Source organism: Onychostruthus taczanowskii, unplaced genomic scaffold, assembly GCF_017590055.1.
Source record: "Onychostruthus taczanowskii isolate IOZ18803 unplaced genomic scaffold, ASM1759005v1 scaffold20, whole genome shotgun sequence".
NCBI lineage: Eukaryota > Metazoa > Chordata > Aves > Passeriformes > Passeridae > Onychostruthus > Onychostruthus taczanowskii.
In genome coordinates this window covers 4,926,952-4,947,054 of record NW_024499240.1, presented here as the reverse complement: position 1 = coordinate 4,947,054, position 20,103 = coordinate 4,926,952, and the positions used below count along the sequence as shown (strand labels likewise).

Here is a 20,103-nt window from a genome sequence, read left to right as displayed (position 1 = left end):
TGACAGCCAGCCTGCAGAGCTCCCGAAGAGGGAACATGAATGCTCTCTCCCCAGAGCTACAAGTCAGAGCAGGGGTTACCAGAAATAAAGTCCAGTGCTTTCAGTGCTCTGAAGCCTCTTCCCTAATACAAGTGCCTGAACTGTCCTGCTGACCTTCTGTTCTTGTTTTAACCTTCTTGCTGTTGTAATTTCCTGCCATCCCACAATCATCTTTTGCACAGCCTGCACATGTTTTCTGTAGAGAAAGCTCGAAGGAAATTGGTCAATCCTACAAACAAAGTGATGTTTTAATGTTTTGCCCCTTGCTATTGCTGCTTAATTAGCAGATCTTCAGAAACAAAAGTTCATTTGCATCGTTTACTCCAGCAGTTACTCCAAGTTCATGCTCTGTACATGGTGTCTCAAGCATATGGGACACTTTACAGACAAATAAAACAGATTGACTTCCCAGCTCAAAAACCTCACAATTTAAGGCCACAGCCCTGCACATTTTTGTGCACACAGGTAATCACACTCAAGTGAACAATCTCCTTACTAACAACAGAATTAGCTAGAAGAATGATGCTACTCACAGGCAAAAGCATATGCACCGATTAGACCATACATTTAACAGGAAGGTGGGACTAGCTGAAAACAGATCATTGCATTTGGGATGGCAGAAGGAAAAGGAAACAAAGTGAAAAGAAAAACACATCCGAGGAAAGAAATTTCTGGGCTTCACTATCTGAATTCAATAGCTTTGAAGAGCTGTCAAACTATTTAACATTATTGTTCACCCAGAACTACCAAATCAACCGTACAAACTAGTAAATTATTTGATTTCTGGAAATTACTCTAGCAGAGAATAACATGCACACCAGACACTTGACAAATACAAATGAGTATTTGTCAAATGAGTATATTTTCTGATGGGTCCTCCTTACTGCTTTAAACTTTATCTCAATTTCCATGCACTCATAACGCAGTGCCTGGCACACAAGCACTTGCAGAAGCTACCACTCATTCTTTAAACACCTTCTCAGTTTGAAATTTACCTACAGCAGTCAACCAGCTGCAGATCACAGGATCACACAGTGAATCAGGTGGCAAGACCTTTGAGATACTGAGTCCAATCTATGACTGAATAGAACCATGTCAACTAGACCATGGCACTGAGTGCCACATCCACTCTTTCCTTTAACACCTTCAGGGACTGTGACTCCACCACCTCCCTGGGCAGTCCATTCCAATATTTAATCAGCCTTTCTGTGAAGAAATTTCTCCTCATGTCCAGCCTAAACCTGCCCCGATACATCTTAAGACCGTGTCCTCTTGTCCTGTCACTGGTTGTCAGGGAGAAGAGATTCACCCCTGCCTGACCACAACCTCTTTTTAGGTAGCTGTAGAGACACCATAAGGCACCAGCATACAGTAAGTTAATGTTATTTAAGGAATGATTCATTGGTTGGCATCAGGTTGTTCCAGATGCCTTTTTTTTCCAGAGAAAGTAGAGGAGATTTACAAGAGACACTCTTTATTTAGAGATCTGTAATTAAAACCAGGCTGCATTAGTTTTCTTTTTCTAGATGAAACAACAGACCTGTTTAAACATTGCTCCAATCCATTTTTGGATTCGGGGTAGGTAATCCTCAATTAGAAAGATCAATCTCTGCATTATGTTTGAGAAAACAACTGTTTAGATTAAAAACTGCAAGTGACAAATCCACACACACTTATTAACTTGTCATCCTGTTTTAAAGATATTTAACAATCTGAGTTTATAAAACTGGTCAGGAGAAAAAAAAATACATCAGGTATTTCATTAAACTTTATAATCTTCCACTTGCATCTGAAACAAGCACAGCATTCCAACAACGTGTGGCACTTTTTTGCAGCTTACACTTCTGCAGACAGGAGAGCAGCCTGCTGCAACACGGCCTCCAGGCCTGGGGCCATACAGCAACTCCCTGCACACAGCTCAGGAGGGTCTGGCACCCGCACCCTCCTTCCCCACTCAGTTTTGGGTTTGAAGTACCATCACTGTGTAGCAGGGAAACACTGCATTGACTGACTTTGTTGCTTGCTCTCAATTAAATGAAAACATGACGATTCAGAAATGGTGAATGACAGGTATTTCAGGAAATAATTAATCTGCTGGTTATTTCAATTATTCCTATGGGATCTTCCGGGGGGTAAAAGAATTTTCTCCTTTTTCTGTTTTATTTCTAATAGTTAGCATGAGCTTGTAATCTTGCAGGAACATCTGCATCTTCTCCTGGCTCTTTGTCTTCCACAGTCATTTCCATAGTCATTTATATTTGAGCGTGCTGTTGGAAGCTGTTTATTTCATTCCAAAAACTAAGAGATCTGAGTTGCATTTGGCAGTGTTTAACATTTGAAATTATTATCTAACAATAGCATGCAACATGTCAGGACTATTACACAGAGTCACTTTGCAGCAAGCGAAGTCACCACATTATGTCACCACAAGCTCAGTTCAGTACAGCAGTGATGCACGTGTAGGAAAACATCCAGCATCAATACCTTCTTGTGATTACAGCTCTCAAGGGGATTAACCCACGTGAGGGTCCTGCCCCTGCAAAGGTCCCACATTTGCTGTTTCCTCTAGACCCCTCCAAGGTGAGGGAACCCCCCAGGCACACAGGACCCTGCTGCAGGCTACCCTGCATCTTAGCACAGCCAACACTGGAAGAACTCAACACATTCACTTCTACCTCCCAGCTCCCTGCAAACTGCAATGTAGGGGAAGTGCTGCCATGCCCAACACTCTGATTTATTCCACATACAAAACAGAAGACACTTCTGTTTGTCATTCAGCTACTGCTCCCAGAGTACAGACAGCTTCCACTTGAGGAACTTAGAGACAGGAGGGAGGAAATAATTTACAAATTGCACTGTAACTGCAACTCATACTTTGTTTAGTGCGTGCCTGCAAAACCGAAAATTGCATCTCTCATCTTGCACGTGCACCTGATGCTGCTCAAGTATTCAATTACTGCAGGAACAGCCTTTGTAATTTATTATGGGAAACAACCATGCAACTCCCTGCCCCTCACTTTACTGTGTACTTCCACAAAGTAGGATTCAGTGCTTCTTGCAAGACGGCACACTGCCAACATATTGCCAATAAAGTAGTAGCACACCACACTTGTGCTATCTTAAAATACACAGCTGAATGTGCCAAGTTTCCTTATTTGGCAAAACAGCCCATTTGCTTTCAGGATCTTTGACCATCCATTTTTAGACCCAAATCATCCTTTGTATCCAACAGGGCCTGCAGTCCTTGAGCATAACAACCTGGATTTTTTCAGCAGTATATTTATACAGAGTTTAAAAAAATAGAAATTAAAAAAAAAACAGATAAAAATGTCCAACAAAAAAACCCACCCTAAAACACCAAAACATGGTTAACCATTATCTTGTCCAAACAGAAAACAGAAAAGGAGTTAGTGACATTGAGCTACAAAAGATGCTGCAGAAAAAAGTTTTCATAAAATTTAAAAAAACCCTTAATCATATCATGAGCTGTTGATCGATAAGATGCAAACAAACTCCAAGCACAAATCCAAATTAAATATAGCATAATCTTCTAATTTCCCAACAACTTAAAATAAAGCCAACAACCCCTACAGCTCCTAAACTTTCTTAATCAGACTGAGTAGCAGTCCTGCAGATGGTGAGACTGGAGGCATGACTCTGCCTACCTTAGTTACAGACTCAACAACATTTGAGCCTGTCCTTTGTCAGAACCTAAGAATTCTGCATAACTTCCATTAGTAACATTTCTAATTTTATTTTAATTTATATAACCATTGCTACAGAAAAAGGGCTCAACTCCACCTAAACAGTTTGAGTACTGAAGAAAAGAATAATTTTTAAGCCAAGCTGGGTCAATGGCAGAGACTGAAGGCTTTAAAGACTTCACATTAAATAAAAAAACATTTTATCTCTGAAAACCCCTAAACTGGTCATTTCACTTACATTATACCTTGTAAGTGATGCCTGCCAGTAGTACACACACAACAGCTCGCAAGAAAGACGAGGCAGCTAAGCCTGCACCCAGGCCCACAGTGCAGCTTGGTCTGCCACAGGCCAGACTGCAGGACCTGGGCCTCAGTTTTGTCCATGTTTCTGTCTTCCCCTCACAGTGAGCCAGGTTCTCCAGGGTTACCATCATTACCATCAACGCTACCGGTATGCGAAGCACATTACAGATAGATAAAATAAGTAGGTTTCAGAGGATTTACAATTCCAGGACAAAGTCCTGAAAACATCTAACCACATGCCTCCTGCAGAAAGCTATGATGTTTTCGGGCAGTGACCCAGTTAATCCAGTGCTTTCAAATTATTTCTGCTTCTGGAACTTGGAAAAAGTAATGATCCATGGCTTTCCCGACGGCTCTGTCGCTGAAACTCCCAGCAGAGCATGCTGGATACAGGGTAACACATAGTTCACAAACGCGAGCTTAATAAAAGATCATACTGCTGGAAACGAGCTAACTTGAACAAACACAGCAAAACCAAAGAACGACAGCTTACTTTAAAAAAAGGAAAAAACCGGAGGGAATGAAAGTCCCACCTCAAATCCGAACCGGATGGATTTTATGCCCAAAACAACAGCAAAAATGCATCAGGTGCGCTGCGTTTGAAAGACATTCAAAGGAGCAAGGGGTGGCCAAGCGCAGCAGCCCCCGGCCGGTCGCCGGCTGCCCGTGGCCCGCTGCCCGTCCTCACGGGCGGCCGCCGCCGGCAGCACTTTGGTGCGCCGGGCCGTCCTGCCCGGGTGTCGCTCGGCGGACGCCGCTCTGCTCTGCCCTACCCTGCCCTGTCCTGTCCCGTCCTGCTCTCCCGGCGGGACACGGCTCGTCTCCCGACCCCCGTCCCACTGCGCGGCCAAGCGTGGGCGCCGCCGACCACGGGGGCGTTTGGCCAGCGCGGCGGGACCGAGACGACACAAGGTCAGGCCGTGTGCCCGGCCGGCCGCCTCCCTTCACAGGGTTTCTGAAGTTGCTTCTGCACGGGGAACGTCAAACCCGGCGGGGACACCCACGGCCCGACCCGGCCCGCTACCCGCCGCCTCCCTCCGCCCAGCCGAATGCGCACCCACCGCGCCGCCGCCCCAAGCGCTGCCTCCGCGGGGGGCGCTTCGCGTCCTCACCTTTCCCGAGGGGCTCCGGGCTGGCGGGACCCGAGCGGCGCCGATCCCGGAGCCGACGAAGTAGGCTACAACCGGCGCGACCGCGTCTCCCGCTCCGTCCCCCGCGCTTCCGGTTGGTGCCGGCAGCCGAAGCCGCCGCCGCCGGAGCGGCCCCTCGGGCTGCGGGGGCGGCGGGCGGAGGCGAGCGTGGCCCCCCCGCCCTGGGACACGAGCCCACGGCGCGCGTGGCCCCTCACGGCCCGCGCACCCTGCTCACACCGTGAGCGCTGTGGTGGGGCTGGCGTGAGGCGAGCGGGACGGAGCATCAGCTTCTCAGAATCACAGAATCGCAGGCTATACTAAGTTGGAATGGACCCACAAAGACCATGAAGTCCAACTCATGCCTGGGACAGGACATCCTCAAGAACCACACCCTGTCCCTGAGAGTGGTGTCCAAACGCTTGTTGGACTCTGTCAGGCTTGATGCTGTGACCACTTCCCTGGGAAGCCTGTTCCAGTGCCCAACCTCGCACTGTGTGAAGAGCCTTTTGGCTAATATCCAACCTAAATCTTTCCTGACACAACCTCAGGCCATTCCCTTGGGTCCCGTCACTGGTCACCACAGAGTGGTGAGTGTCTGCCCCTCTGCTTCCCCTCGTGAGGAAGTTGTATCTTCAGTGAGGCCTCCCCTCGGTCTCCTCTCCAGGATGAAACATCCAGTGCCTCTAGCCTCTCCTCACACAGCTTCCCCTCAAGGCACTTTACCATCGCTGTTGGCTTCCTTTGGACACTCTCTAAGAGCTTTATATCTTTCTCATTTTGTGGTGCCCAAAACTGCCCCAGCACTTGAGGTAGGCCACACAAGTGCAGAGCAGAGCGGGACAGTCACATCCCTTGCCTGGCTGGTGATGCTGTGCCTGATGTACTCCAGGATAGGGTTGGTCCCCCCTGGCTTGGACGGCCCAGGGAGGTCAGTCTCTGGCAGAGTGGCTGTTTGCTTGTTGGTCGGCTGTTCCAAATTTGGGAAGAGCCTCTGGACTGAGCAGGGACTGTTCTGTCAAGTGTTTCCACTGGACAAGTGCAGCCCAACCACTGCAGGTGGAGGGAGTCCAGGCATGGGGATGCACTGCCATGGCCACAGCTTTGGAAGCCCAAGCTTCTTCCTTCCAGGGTTCCTGCTTCTGTGACAGGTATTATGGCAAATTTTTTTGCCAAAATGACCAGATGAAGATAACAAAAAAAAACCTGCTTCTTTTTTTTTTTTTTGTGCCATGGGGGCTGGGATACATATTTAAGTCCTGGGTATCACTTGGGATTGCCATAGTGCTGTGGGTGAGGGTTTGGAGGTCCCAAGGAATAGGAAGGGAGCAGGTTTGCTCCCACAGCCAGTCCTCCTTTTAGGAATATGGAAGAAGAGTAGGACTTGACTGGTAATTGTAACCACCCCCCCAATTCCTCATACATACTCCCTGGCTGCCCAGGTCAGAAATGAAACAGCCATACAGATTGCTTCTTATACAAACATTTTAATGTCATTGAGGTATTCTGCTGTTGCAGAAAACTTTTTGCAAATAGAATAATCTTATTACTGTTTCAATAAGACAACTTACTGCTGTCACACTTAAAGGAAGAGACTCAAAAGACTTGGGGAGCAAATTATTTTTCTATTGAGGTAAGCACATTGCATGGCTGTGACAGCATATTTTCTGTGTGATACAATTTATCATGCAAGACTCAGTACCCAGTGCTGCTTTGCTCTGCACTCTCCAGGTCATCTACTGCTGACTGTACATTGAGATTTTATATTATTTGGAGAACTGCAGCTCCCTGCTCTCTCTCATATTTGACTGTTGTTACATGCATGTGTAGATCTGCCATATAAAACCAGTTGTGTAGCACAGTGATTCACAAAGAGCTGTGCAGCATCCCACTGGACCATATCCATTAATTGTACATCTCAAAGAGGTATGGTATCAAGGTGAATCATGGAAGAACACTTTACCAGTTTGGCACAACTAATGCAACATGGGGGAAAGCCTCTGATACCCATTAAATACTAATACCCATTAGAAGTACTAATACTTTCTGTGGTTAAAATAAAGCATTTCACTGAACTATAAAAATAGGAGTAAAGTTCAGCAAGATCTTAAGCACTCAGTGCAGAAAGCATGTGAAGACAGTAAGAAAGTCAAAAAGCAGGCACTGGTGACCCCCTTTTGCCCACCAGATAGGTTCAGTATTGCCAGGACAAGCAGTGAGGGAGGTCAGCATGCTTTGGCTTCCCTGGATACTGCAGTTTCAGGCACTTCTTTTCTGATCTGAGAGTGCTTGTGCTGTCTTATGAACTGATATGTAGGGAGCCTGGAGAAGCCTCCAGTCAAAGGTGCCACGTTTTAAAGCAACACACAAATATCAAACACAAGTCACATGAAACTAAGCTCTGGAGGAGGAGAGGTGCCACATACTTAGTCTCTTAAATGCCGTAACTGAAGTGTTTGTCCTTCCTGCCAGAGGCAATTGCCAATTAGTGAAATGGTTTAAAAATCTCTTTGAATGTTAAATCACCTGTTTCATAGCCATTTTCCTTGAGCACATGCATTCAGAAGTCTCTTGCCTACTGTGCTTTGTCTGGGCATTTTTTTCTATGGCTGTGTATCTGTAGAGCAGGGATTTACCATATCTGACTTTAAGCCCTGGTTGCAGGGCCTAAATAAACTATTCTGGTAGCACATGAGAAACGAGGGGGTGGTTAATATTTCCTCCTTCAGAGTCTGCACCAGACAATGTGTTAACATGCCACTTGTTTAAATCACGTAATTGCACCTGCTCTAGTAGAGGACAAGTAAGAGAAAGCAAAGAAGTCTGCACAAGGAGTGTCCAACCCCAGTTGTGAAGCTGAAACTATTACAACAAAATTTTGAGCATGCATTTTGGGCTTGTACTCTTTCTCCCCTCTGGCTAGTGAGACTGGGTATTTTCAAGTTGTTTTTCCATTATCAAGAAAATTAAATAAAAAATAGCTAGAAAAGATCAGAAACCAGTGTAATGTTAATATCTTAAGTGTACTGGCTTACTGTATAGAACAGTGAGCCAACACATTGGTGGTATGTTTTCCCTCCTTTCTGAGGCAGCAAACTCAAACAGAGAAACTCAAAAGTTACCTCTGGAGAGCTCAATCCTAATCTCAGTCTTCTTCAATTGATATGGGACAGGATGAAAAAGAAAATATTTAAAAGCTAACAAAAGTTACTTTAAAGCCACGAAATTTGGCAAAGGATAAAGGCAGTTCTATCAACTTTTAACTCAATTTTAGAGTTGAAAAGATTCATATGAATTGTCTCTTGACATCTCATTACAGGTTGCGTAATGACATCTCACCACATTTCAACATGGAAAATACAGTGTCATGCATATGTCCAGGTGGTTTAAATCATCCTGCCTGCCAAAAGCACAAGGCACAGCCCTGCCCTGCCTGTTGAGCCCTGTTCCTCCTCCTGTGCTGCTCACCTCACCTTCTGCCAGCATGGTGTTTGCATGGCTGCACAGGGAATTGGGCTGTGCAGGAGAAGCTGCTGCAGAGAAAACAAATCAGTTTTCACTCAGAGCAGAATGCAGGTCATCGGGCAATTGCACAAAAGCTTGTGCCAGCACAAAGGCAGGAAAGGAGCAAGGGCTGATAAGAGCAGCTGAGAGGGGATGGAGCCTGGAAGTGCTTTTTTAGCAGTGTGGTGGTTTATGCCAGCTTAAACTGTATGTGAAACTCTAGACACAGATAATTTGGAGGTGGACACTTGCTCTGTATTTTTCAATTCTACTTCAACACTGGCCCAGAGTTCATCTCAGGCTTAATACAGAAGTTTTTTTGAAGCACGACTGCTTCTTTGGTTGCTATGGCTTGCTTCCATTTCTAGCTTAAAAAATTGGCCGGAAAACATGGTGGAAGTCATGCCCGGGATATACTGGGAAGGTTGTACACGCTGCTGTAGAACATATAGCATTAGTGTATGCTAGTGTTAATCTAGCTAGTTTGAGCAATGTTAGCTGTAACTACATGGTGTCACTAGGTTTATACCATTTGTTCCACCAGGTTTGTGATCTGGAAGAGGTGAAAAATGGCTCACCTGAAAGCCCTCTCTACATTATTTTTGCTTGCTTTCCAGACTGAAATACGTGCAGGTATGTCTACACATGCTGCAATCACACACCTCTGCAGTTACACCCCAAAACATAACTAGCAGGATTGGTTTCATGACTAAAAGACAACTTGCATGCCAAAAGACAACTTGCATGACTACTGCTAGCCAAAATAAGCTGCCTTTTCTCTTTTTTGGGTGATAGCAAGTGGAAAATCTAAGGAATTGTCTTTGGAATTGGCTCAGAGGCAATCTTGCCATTCCTGGTGTACATGAGGTGGTGAGTGTACACCCACAAATGCCAGCATGATGCTACATGCAGTCCCATGCTCACACAGCCAAGACTATGATTCCTGTTTGCTTCAGCAGCCCAGCCTTTGGTGTCCTGTGGGAAATGGCTTCTTCTTGTCTTTCATGGGAAATGAAGAAGAGCTTGTACCAACCATCATCCATCTATGAGACCCATCTTTGTTGTTGTTTTCTTACTTGATGGTTTTTTTTTTTTAATTTTTAAATAAGGATTTTATGAAAGTGACTATATGGTATATTGAACATGAAATTATAAATATACTATTAAATATTAATTAATTGTAAAACTATTAATCATAATATTATTTAACATAGACCAGAATGATTAAATACAGACATGTGACAGAATATGCTTGTGTGCAGTGGGTGTGGATCAAGTACCTGCTTTGTGCACAATGGTTTTCAGAACTGGCATGTTACAGCTTGTACACTGTCTTTTGATCAGGCATGTGTTCAGTGTAAAAAGAACATGTAACTGCTACAAAAATGTCAATATAATTAGTAATGAGATAGCCATGAGATGGCAAAATATTAACAAGAAATCCAATTCTTGATTGTTTTACAAGAATGGTTTTCTTATCTTTTTCTGGCACCACAGTTTTTAGCTGATCATTATACTCAGCTGAAATTCACACACTAGTACTCTGCTCAGCTACGATTTCATGACATACTTTTAATTGTGTATATATATAGCTCATACTCCTTCCTATATTAAATTTTCTGGTCCAATGGACTTAATTCGTTGTTCTAATTTTGGCAGATTTTTTCTCTAAAATGTAATACAGCTTAACACTGTTTTCTTTGTTTTAGAGCTGTACTGAATTTATTGTAGCTGTGCCCATTTGTGTTTTCTAATCCACATCACTCCAAGCTCCACAGAAGCAACAGTCCCTTTATTTCTCTCTAAATTTTTTCCCAATAGATTGCTCAGTCACAGAGGGTTTGGGGAGAGGCAGGCACAATTCCACCACCTCTGAGGACCACTAAGGGAAAATAACAACACAGAACTTTTAACAAATGATTTAAAGCATACTATCATATTTTCCTTATTAAAATAAATTATTACCAAACTATTTATGTAATTTACCTTTCTTCTAAAGTAAATGCAGCTACCGGAATAATGAAAATTTTGGCCACCATTGGCAGAGAATTGGTTTGAATTACAAAGAAAATATTAACTCCTTTTAATGATCTACTGTAGTGTACAGTACCTTACATTTTTTGCTACTTACTTAATCCACTGGACATTAATTAAAAACAAATCTGTCTGTTGGAGATCTCATATTTTTTTCTCTTTGTATTTAGAGATTAAATAAGACTAGAATATCCATAATATTAGACTACCTCAGAAAAGCCATTACTGTAGATAAATCTGTTTAGCTGTATCATCTCAGTCCCTTTTCCTGTGATCCCAGATAAAGGTAATCAACTCCCGCAAAACACAAGCACACTATTAACAGTTTCTAGTTATGACAGGAAGGAAACAAAAATCTCTGTAAACCTATAACTAGTTTTTGGCAACAGTGCTAACTGATGAGGAGCACCACAAAGGAGTTATATGCCAGACAAGAGGAACAGGAGAAACACTAGGGCAGGAATTACAAATGGAAGGAAATGCTGTATTTCAAACAGACACTAGACAGCAACCTGCCAGTGCTGCAGCCCTCAAGGGTCAGTCCTACAGAGAATGAGGACATCTAAAGAAAACCCAAGGCAAAACTGTCTCTCTGTTATCTGAGAACATCCACAATGCTGCCGACAGTAGTCCTGTGCAGAAATAATGTACACCTGTGAAAAAACACAAAGAGTCGGCAAATACAGATAGCAGGTTCACTTGCTGGCTCGGACAGCATCTGAAGAAAGAACTATTTAAAAACACAAGAGGTGGTGTTATAATGAGGAAACCATGGAGAGCAGAAAGCTTATGATTATTGACAGAAGTTGATTAAGAAATGGATTATTGTCTGTTAGGATGTTGGAATATCTACTGCTACCATTATCCTACGTATCTTTATGTAAATTTCCTTTAATTGAGGTATTCATTTACAATCATTATTTTCATTGGTAATGTGCTTTATTTGCATTTGAAAGCAAAAAGAGGAAAAAAATTAAACACAACTGGCTGACCCCTACCATGTGAGAAAGGGTTTGCTTTTTGTCACTCTGACCCAAATGGATTAGGGCCAGGAAATAAAGGTCAAGCTCTTACCAGTACCCCCATGTGTCACATTTTTATTACATGGAGTTTCCAAGAAAAATATTCCAATTTGCGTCAGTAATTATTCGTTCTTTATGCATTATCATGTCAGTTTCTGAGTTTATTTTGTATTCACAAATTACCTTTGAGTGCCAGGCCTATTAAAAAGCAACCCTTTGTGAAACACCCTTCAGCAGTTAGATGTGATAGATTTTGTAGCTGTACATTCTCTTTTTTCCCTTTTAAGAATTTCCCCTTCTACAGCAGTCCCCCCATCACTCGAGTCATAAACCACTAAGACCATAGTTGGATTATGCTCCTTTGTGGATTTGCAAGTTGCTGCCTTAGCTAGATGTCTGAGGGCTGTAATTGCTAAAGCAGTGCACAGGGCAGGTGGGGTTGGAGCCACTCTCTGTGCTGTTGGACAGCATGAGGTACAAGCATGCAGCGCCTTACCCTGCGTGCTCCTCTAACACTGACCACAGCGAGAAGCTTGACGTCATGTTTTAGCCACCAGGCACATCAGAGAGCTCTCTGTCCTGTGGGAATTAGTTTGGGGCAGTGCTGCACCTTTCCAAGAGAGGAGGTAGAAAGGTGAAGGTCCCCTCCAGCCCAGGACCGCCCAGCCCCACCACATTGTAATGGGGAGACATCTGGGGGTGCCAGGGGTTCCATGGGCACAGCTGCAGCTCTGGACTCAGGGCTCCAAGATAAGCTGCTAAAGAAGTTCCTGGTTTCGCAATTTTAATGATAACTTTTTAATCTGGTCATTATTTTCTTTGATTGCTAATACCTTGACCTCTGGTGACAGCTGCTGCTTATGCCTGCTAAACTTTAATGCAGGCTACAGTAAAGAACATTATGATTATTTGAAAAGGCAGAGTGTAATGCATTTCAGATTAACAGTGAAAGAAAAGCTATTGAAGTTAGAGGTTCACTTTGCCATATCACTCTATGCTGCTTTCCTTATTATCAGTACAAAAAATGAAATGAGAATGGCACATCTTTTAATTTCCTTCTACTATTACCTCTTGATTTGCATTCAGAGCTCCCAGAAGAAATACTGCTGAATTCAGAAGTAGTCTATTTAAGCTGCATGGTGTTTAAAAATTGCTGGAAGAGGTTAAGGTGCTCTGTATTATGCAGTTGACCTTACTAAGAAGCTGTGTTAACAATTTAGATTTATAATTTTGTTAATTTTTTTTCCTAAGCAAAATTCATTATCTCTTTTTGTACCCCTGAAGGTTAAATCTTTTGATTTCACTCTAACTTATTTTGTAAGATTTCTAAATTATATTTAAACTTCTTGTACTTAAAAGGTTGCTTTGCCCATGTCTCTGAAAAGAAGAATTTTGTTTCTGTCTCTCTTTGTACCTGGTCTGAAGAGACTGTGTGCCCTTACAATATTTTACCTAGGAAGAAAGAACTCAAACCCTCCATTTGCAGAGTCCTGCAAATAGATTTGAATTCTTTTATCTGTCACTATTGTATCTTTGTGGCTGACTGGGTTTGAACAAGATGTCCGTGGAAAATATTTTGAATCCTGCCTTTACCAAACAGTTGTAGCCACCTGGTGTACAGGATTCCAGCTTCCCTGGATTTAACCTTTCTTCCCTGTGTTTGTCACCACTGAGCCTGGTCATTGAGAAAAAGAAGAAATCCTAACAAATTAACAATAGTGAGATGTGCCAGGGTAGGGAGATCTGTACCCTGTGACTCTTTAGGCTCTGCAGCCCTAAACAGAGGCATTTGTGCTCTCTACTGCTGCCTGAGCAAAAGCAGACCAGTGGTGGAACCCTGTAATGCAGAACATTTTCCAAAATGCCCAAGGTGTCACCATCCTGGCTCAGTGGTCCCCAGCAGGGGTATTTATTATGGACATTGCCTCCTGGTCATATCTCATCTGAAGACTCATCCTATGGTTATGACTCTGCCAGTAAATAAAACAGGACCAGGAGCTCTGGGCCGTGAGGCCAAGCAGCAGGGACCAGCCATATCAGCACTGTATGGCCTGTGACCCTCAGGCATAATCATCCTGATTAGGATTTAGAACAAGTTTATGTTTGTTCAGCCTGCAGTGTTGCAGTGAAGAGGGGGCTGTGCTGTAGTGTTTATCCAAGTGGGTGTGATGGAGGTGCAGAGCACCTCGGATCCCACTGAAGGACTGTGGGGGCGGAGGGAGACAGGACAGACAGCTCTGTAGTTTCCCCTGGAAATGGCCTTGCTGCATGATCCCCCATAAGTAATGCCTGGACAGTCTCCTGCAGAGGTATCTGGCATAGGCCAAAACCAGACCAAGTGCTGCACCTAAAACAGGGTGGACCATGAGCAGAGCGGTGCTGGGGATTGCCCAACTCCCTGCAGCCAGGCCTGCAGACCTGTCTGAGAGTCAGCAGCAAGGCGGTGCCCTCAGCGAAGCAGGAACAAGCTGTGACTCGCAGCTGTGAGCACAGGCTGAAGTCAGGATGGATGATTTGACATTTCAGTGTTTCTTGAGTTCCTATTCGTTCTCCACTCTAGTGCAACATTCACTTAGACTTCCTACAGCTAGAGCAATATTATATTGACAGCTGCCTTCCTGTTGTAAAGTCAACACAGGGAGCGAGGCAAGCCCAGGACAGATCCTAGAGCCAGAAGGTAGTTTTATTCATCTAATCTCTAAGTATTTAGGCAGTGATTAGAACTATAGCAACTATCTGAGCCACTTGAATCAGTTAGATAGAGAGATAGCAACACTTGTTATTTATACAGCACCCTTTATTGGAAAATTAAAAAATGTCAGATACCTGTTTCATTGAGTAGGTAAACTGCATTCATTTGTTGACATGGAGGTGCCATGAAACCTCTCTTTCTCTCACTGGGATACAACTACATGATAGAGACTGTTTGCAACAAATAAGTAAAACAGTTAAAAGTTCTAAATAAAAGAAGAATAAACCAAGGGGATAAAAACATACTAAATGGATGAAGAGTTGGTCTATATGCAGAGCCAAGCCAAAACTTGGCAGTTCATAAACCAGCTAGCACAGAAATAATTGAAAGTCCAAACAACAGAAACTAACCTGGAACAAATAAAATCATGAACTCAGAAATGTTACCAATTGATTGCAAAGATAAAAATGCCTGTTGAATTAATTGTGTCCCTGTAGTTCATTCTACTGCACACTGCTTCTGGGAAGATTCTGTATGTGAACAAGCCATATGAAGTATATTCCTCAAACAGCACAAGTGGAAATAAATATTTTTCACTTGAAATGATAAGACACAAATTTGTCTCTATATTATTAGCTGGTTTTCCTTTGAATCATCTTGAACTTCTAGTCAGACAGCAAAGTTAAAATAAATTATTTCATCATGCTGCAGAATATTTCTTAACTGTGTAATTCTTTCCTTTGCAGAATGCAGGTACCAAGCAGATTGTGGTTCTGTGTCAGCATTTCCCCTGTGACTCTCAACTTTTGCAGAATTTATGTTTTGATTAAAAGAATGTAATTATTTTTATAGATAAAAAAATCTGTATGTGTATACTGATTCCACACAGTCCTGCTTAATGCCAAAAATATATGCTCTGCATCCAAAGCAAAATGTAGACTATATCAATGAGGTCATCTCTGAAGCTTAATTATGAGATAACAGTTGTAACTTCTAATTTCAAGGCTTAATCAGTTTTATGACATCCAGCTTCACAGTGCAGAACCAGTGTGAATGCAATAGGAAAGACTTTTGCCATTTGAACATCGTCATTCCCTTGGCATGCGCTTGGCTGCCATCTGGGCTTGCCCAGCAGTAGTACAGCCATCCCCAGGAGCATTCAGGAGGGAAAGGGCACATGCCAGCCACTTCCCCCCTCATGGCTGCAGGCCCTGAGAGACCTCCCCGTGGCCATCGAACCCAGAGGTCTCTCAAGTGCCGTATCAGCCAAGGTCTTGAGCTTGCCAACCTGAGGTAAAATCCTGCCCAAGATAACTTGTAGCGCTCACATTAGTGACTGAGCAGCACAAATTAGTTAGATAGCTAAAATTAAGAATATATCCCTTCTTTATTTAAAGCCTTCCAATTTAAATGTTTTCTCCTGAGAAACAAGTGAGCTAACGAGACCGTGGTGTTGCGTCACTGCCTGACTGTCATCCCCCGTGGCAGGGATGGATCTGACTGGCTTTAATCTCATCGTCCATCTCTCAGTGCACGAAGGCCAACGGCGGGTTTGAGGCCCAGCAAATGACAAGCCAAGTTTGATATATCAGCCAATTAGTAGCATTGCTATTTATGCAGGAACGAAGCTGAAAGTGCAAATAAGGCCAGTGACTAAACCTTTCCAGCAATTACATTTAATAAGGTACTGCGTGTTATTTACAGAAAAGATAGATCACACAACTTCTACATGTAAATGCACAGAGTGTGAAGACAAAAGCTGTACTCTCATAACATGCTAAACAAAATAAATAAACCAGAATTATTTTGGCACAATAACTATTACATAAATAAATATTCTAGAACATAATAAATTGACATTTATTTACAGTCTATTGAAAGTGCAAACAATTGGCTGAAAATTAAGATTTTTTTAAATGTGTAAGACCAGAAATGTGTTAACCAGCCATGACTAATTCTAGCTGAAGTTTAAGGTTTTAATGTCCAGGAAAATATTCTCTTGCAATCCATTTGTGCATATTGTGCTCTTTTTGAACCAGTCTTTTGCTACCTTTAATGCTATTGATTTTGACAACCTTTCTTTTTAACTGAATTTTGTAAAAACCTGATTGGTAATTTAAAAAGAAGTAAGTAAAATGTAAACACTGATTAATCTATTTATCATTAAAAATGTTTTTAGTCCTGTCAGTTTTCTGAAATGGCCACGCTGCTTGTAGTAGTAGACAGTATGATTAAGACTGGGAATTTTTCTTAGTATTTGTTGTATTTAAAATGGAAATATTTGTAAGTCGTCTCTGAATGGAACTATACCTTGGACCGCTCTTGAACCTACATTATTTCATCAGATCCTCCTCTTCTATGGAGGTCAAGAGTAGCTGAGCAAGCTAAACTGATGATCAGTTTTGGTCCTGACCTGAAGCATAAATTGTAAAATACAGATGTTTAATTAGGGAGAAGAACCCACTACCTACCTTAGAACTGTTATAAGTTTTTGTGCATTTCCCACTAACTATTCTATCTTTTGCCTTTTTTAAAATCTGTATGAGATATCACTTACTACACCTTAAGATGAATTAACAGTTCCCAACATGGCCACCCATACACCTACAGTGCACAAATTCTTCCACAGCCAAAGTTCTCCAGCAGGCTGGTACATTGTGTGTTGCCTAAGACCTTATGGTATGTTTTTGCTTATTTTTGTAGTGGCAGTGCAGTAGCAGAGAAAGTGAAGTTCTTAACAAGTGACCTTGAGAGGATAAAAGATCGTTTCTCATCACTGCTTCAAATGTTTATGCTCGGCGCGGTTCCAGTCGGTGAGACATCTGTGATAAAGTTCTCTGGTTGTCAATCACATTTAATTGCCGCACGTAGCTCCGAACATCCTGATGGTTTTTATTAGTTAGGGCTGCATCAGGATCTGGTGAAAGAGAAATGATGTAGGATTGATACACGTAAATGGACAAATGCCGGAACAAAATGCACAACTCCTTACAAGCTGTCACAGGAAAGACTAGATCCTGGTGAGTTAAAAAGGAAATATTTAGAAATTTCTCTCTTTGAAACCTTTTCTCCGTATCTGATGGTCTTTCTGGTTACTACCCCCACAAATTAACTTTTCTTTTGGACATCCTTGGCTACATTTACTAAAATTGATGGCCCTTGGTTACAGTTTTACACATCACCTTATCAGTCATTAGCTATACATTATACAGCTAACAAGTACAATTTAAAGCTGCTCATTTGCTTTTGAACCAGCAACTTTCACAGATTCAAAATTATGTAATTGATTTAAGCCTCCTTTTATGCAATATTCTCATTTCTAGCTCAGTATTAAATATATGTAACAATGTAGTGCTTACTGGCTGTCTCATTCAAGCCTCAGGATTTACTACCTGTTTACATTACTTAACCACATTATACCTACTCCAGCAGCAGTTATAGAATACTACTGAGTTAAATTCTAAGTATCTTCAGCCCCACAGGGAACAGCTTACAGTGTAATGTAACATGTGTTAGGTAATTTAAATTCAACTAAAAAGTTATACTGAGGCATCTACATACATTACATATACACACACACAAAAACCATGGAATTTAGGTCCAGTAGATCTATATACTGACATTTTGCTATAGCATGTATAATGAAAATCTGCTTCCATTTTTAAGTATGTGGAGGTCTCACCCATCCTTAATACATCAAAATTAAAGACAGAAAGCCAGAAAAACCTGGATTGTGGATGAAAAAAAAAATCTCTCTTAATTTCTATAGTTCTACAGAAATTTCTATAGATCTTCTACAGTTTAGCTTTGACTTATATGGAAACAAACTATTTTTATAAAAATATAGTTTTATATTATTTATTCTGTTGTTTGAGAAAGAGGAAGTGTACTGTGAGTCAAAATGGATGAAGTGCTGAGGAAATGCCCACGTGACTGAGACTGACAGTGCAGCTTGATGGGACGAGACCCACAGAGAAGCCTGTTTGACCATACAGCTCTGTCACCTTACATGGCCTCAATGAAGTTGTGGTAATTATACTGACAAACAGGTTTTAAATTCACCACCTTATGTAGTTATGCCATTTATAAAGGCCATGTCTCCAGATTGGTTTCATATTAAAACAGCATTTATCCAAGCAAATACTTATGTGCTGCTGCCTGCTAGACTTATTTCAACCACTTCTGAATCCAGTGTCTAATTTCAACTGGTTCTAATCTCACAGATGGGTAGAGACCTCACAGACATTTACCTCTTTCACATGCACAGAAAAGAGATAGAGGAGAAGGGGTTTATTAGAGCTTCCTGAAGGATATTTCACCCTGTGAAACATCACAGGATCCAAACATGGAAAAATCACTGGAAAGCAGGCTCTTCAGTTCTGGTACACACAGAATTAGTTGTAATTACTGTAGCTACTGATGATAATGCCGACGGTACAGATGTTGTGATACACTTACTGAAAGATTGGCTCCGGCAGAATTTCACTGTCCTGACAGTGTTGGCAATCATGCGCTGGAAGGAAAAGATGGGATGCAATCAGAGAACAAGCACTGTATTTCATCATCATTCAAACGAAGCACCTAACTGTGCCTGAGTGTGAAGACACATGCCAATAAAAGCAGTCATATGAATGAAAATATAATTTTAATGCTGCTACTTTAATGTATAGGGTGTGATTTGCATTTACACAGGCTTTAAATAAGCATGAGTATAATTTACATGCGCTCAGAGAACTCTTTCCCTTGCTTGAATGCTGTAAACGGCCCTAAGTAAGAATGAAAATCAGCCCCTTCAGTGTGCATTTCTTTGACAACATTTTACCTTATTAAAAAGTAAAAGGAATACCATGGAGTTTATACATGTTAATTTAAAGACTATCAGCTCCTAACAGCAAGGCCATTTCTAGAATATATTCAGCAATTAATGAGCTTTCACCTTTTACACAAACTTGAGTTTAAAATGTAGTCCTCCTGGAAGCTGACACTGTAAATAAGCACATGAGGGTGACTTCACTGGCAGAATGCTTGGTTCACAGCTGAGAAGGCCACTGTCAGTACTGTGGCCTGCAGCCAAGTTTCATAAACAGACTTGTTAAACAGTGTTACTTTGCACAAGTGTATCTAGCTCAGCCTGAAAAGTGGATTCACTTTTGGTGGACCCTTCTTCTGACAGTTCACCAAAAAAAAGCAGAAATCACTTCAGTCCTTCTTGCCTGTGCTTCCTCTTCAGTAAAAAACCCCATCATTTCATTCAATTCAGTTTCAATCAATACGCTTGCTGTGATAAATCAGATGTTATTTTACAATAGATTTTAAGAAAAGAAATTATGGTTAGTCATACAGCAAAACATTAGTTCTGGACTGTAGAATTTTAACTGGTTTCTGTGATTAGTGCCACAGAAATAATATACCCACCAGTATGGGGCAGAATTAGTTGTTCTACATAATGCCAAATAAACTGAAATTTCAGCAGTTAGCTAGATAGTTTGATTCAATCCCTGTTATAAGGACAACATTTGTTTCAGTTTCTTTTGCTTAGGTTAAGAAAAAGCAGAGGAAGGAAATGCTACTCCCTATCAGACTCTAATGTCTGTGTTCCAACACAGCGACATTTTCTAACACAGTACACTCTCACCAGGCTGCTTCATACATGATGGAAATTTTGTGTGAGATTA

The 20,103-nt window shown here is 42.0% G+C and overlaps 2 protein-coding genes across 3 annotated transcripts in view; both read right to left on the bottom strand.

Annotated features, from left to right (window-relative positions):
• The window catches only part of MAP3K20 (mitogen-activated protein kinase kinase kinase 20), an 89,243-nt gene extending 83,948 nt beyond the window's left edge, over window positions 1-5,295 (bottom strand). The window contains exon 1 of one of the 2 annotated variants that reach the window (XM_041403782.1): window positions 5,159-5,295. The gene's annotated coding sequence lies outside the window, so the exon portion shown is untranslated. Of the gene's footprint in view, window positions 1-4,579; window positions 4,784-5,158 lie in introns of those variants that run through there. The other variant, XM_041403783.1, reaches the window with a different exon arrangement.
• Window positions 5,296-16,092: 10,797 nt separating this feature from the next.
• Window positions 16,093-20,103, bottom strand: part of RAPGEF4 (Rap guanine nucleotide exchange factor 4) — a 144,105-nt gene continuing 140,094 nt past the window's right edge. The window contains exons 30-31 of the mRNA XM_041403679.1: window positions 18,887-18,941; window positions 16,093-17,345 (exon numbers count right to left, since the gene is read on the bottom strand). Of these exons, the coding sequence (XP_041259613.1) occupies window positions 17,218-17,345; window positions 18,887-18,941 (183 nt within the window). The 3' untranslated portion in view covers window positions 16,093-17,217. The remainder of the gene's footprint in view (window positions 17,346-18,886; window positions 18,942-20,103) is intronic.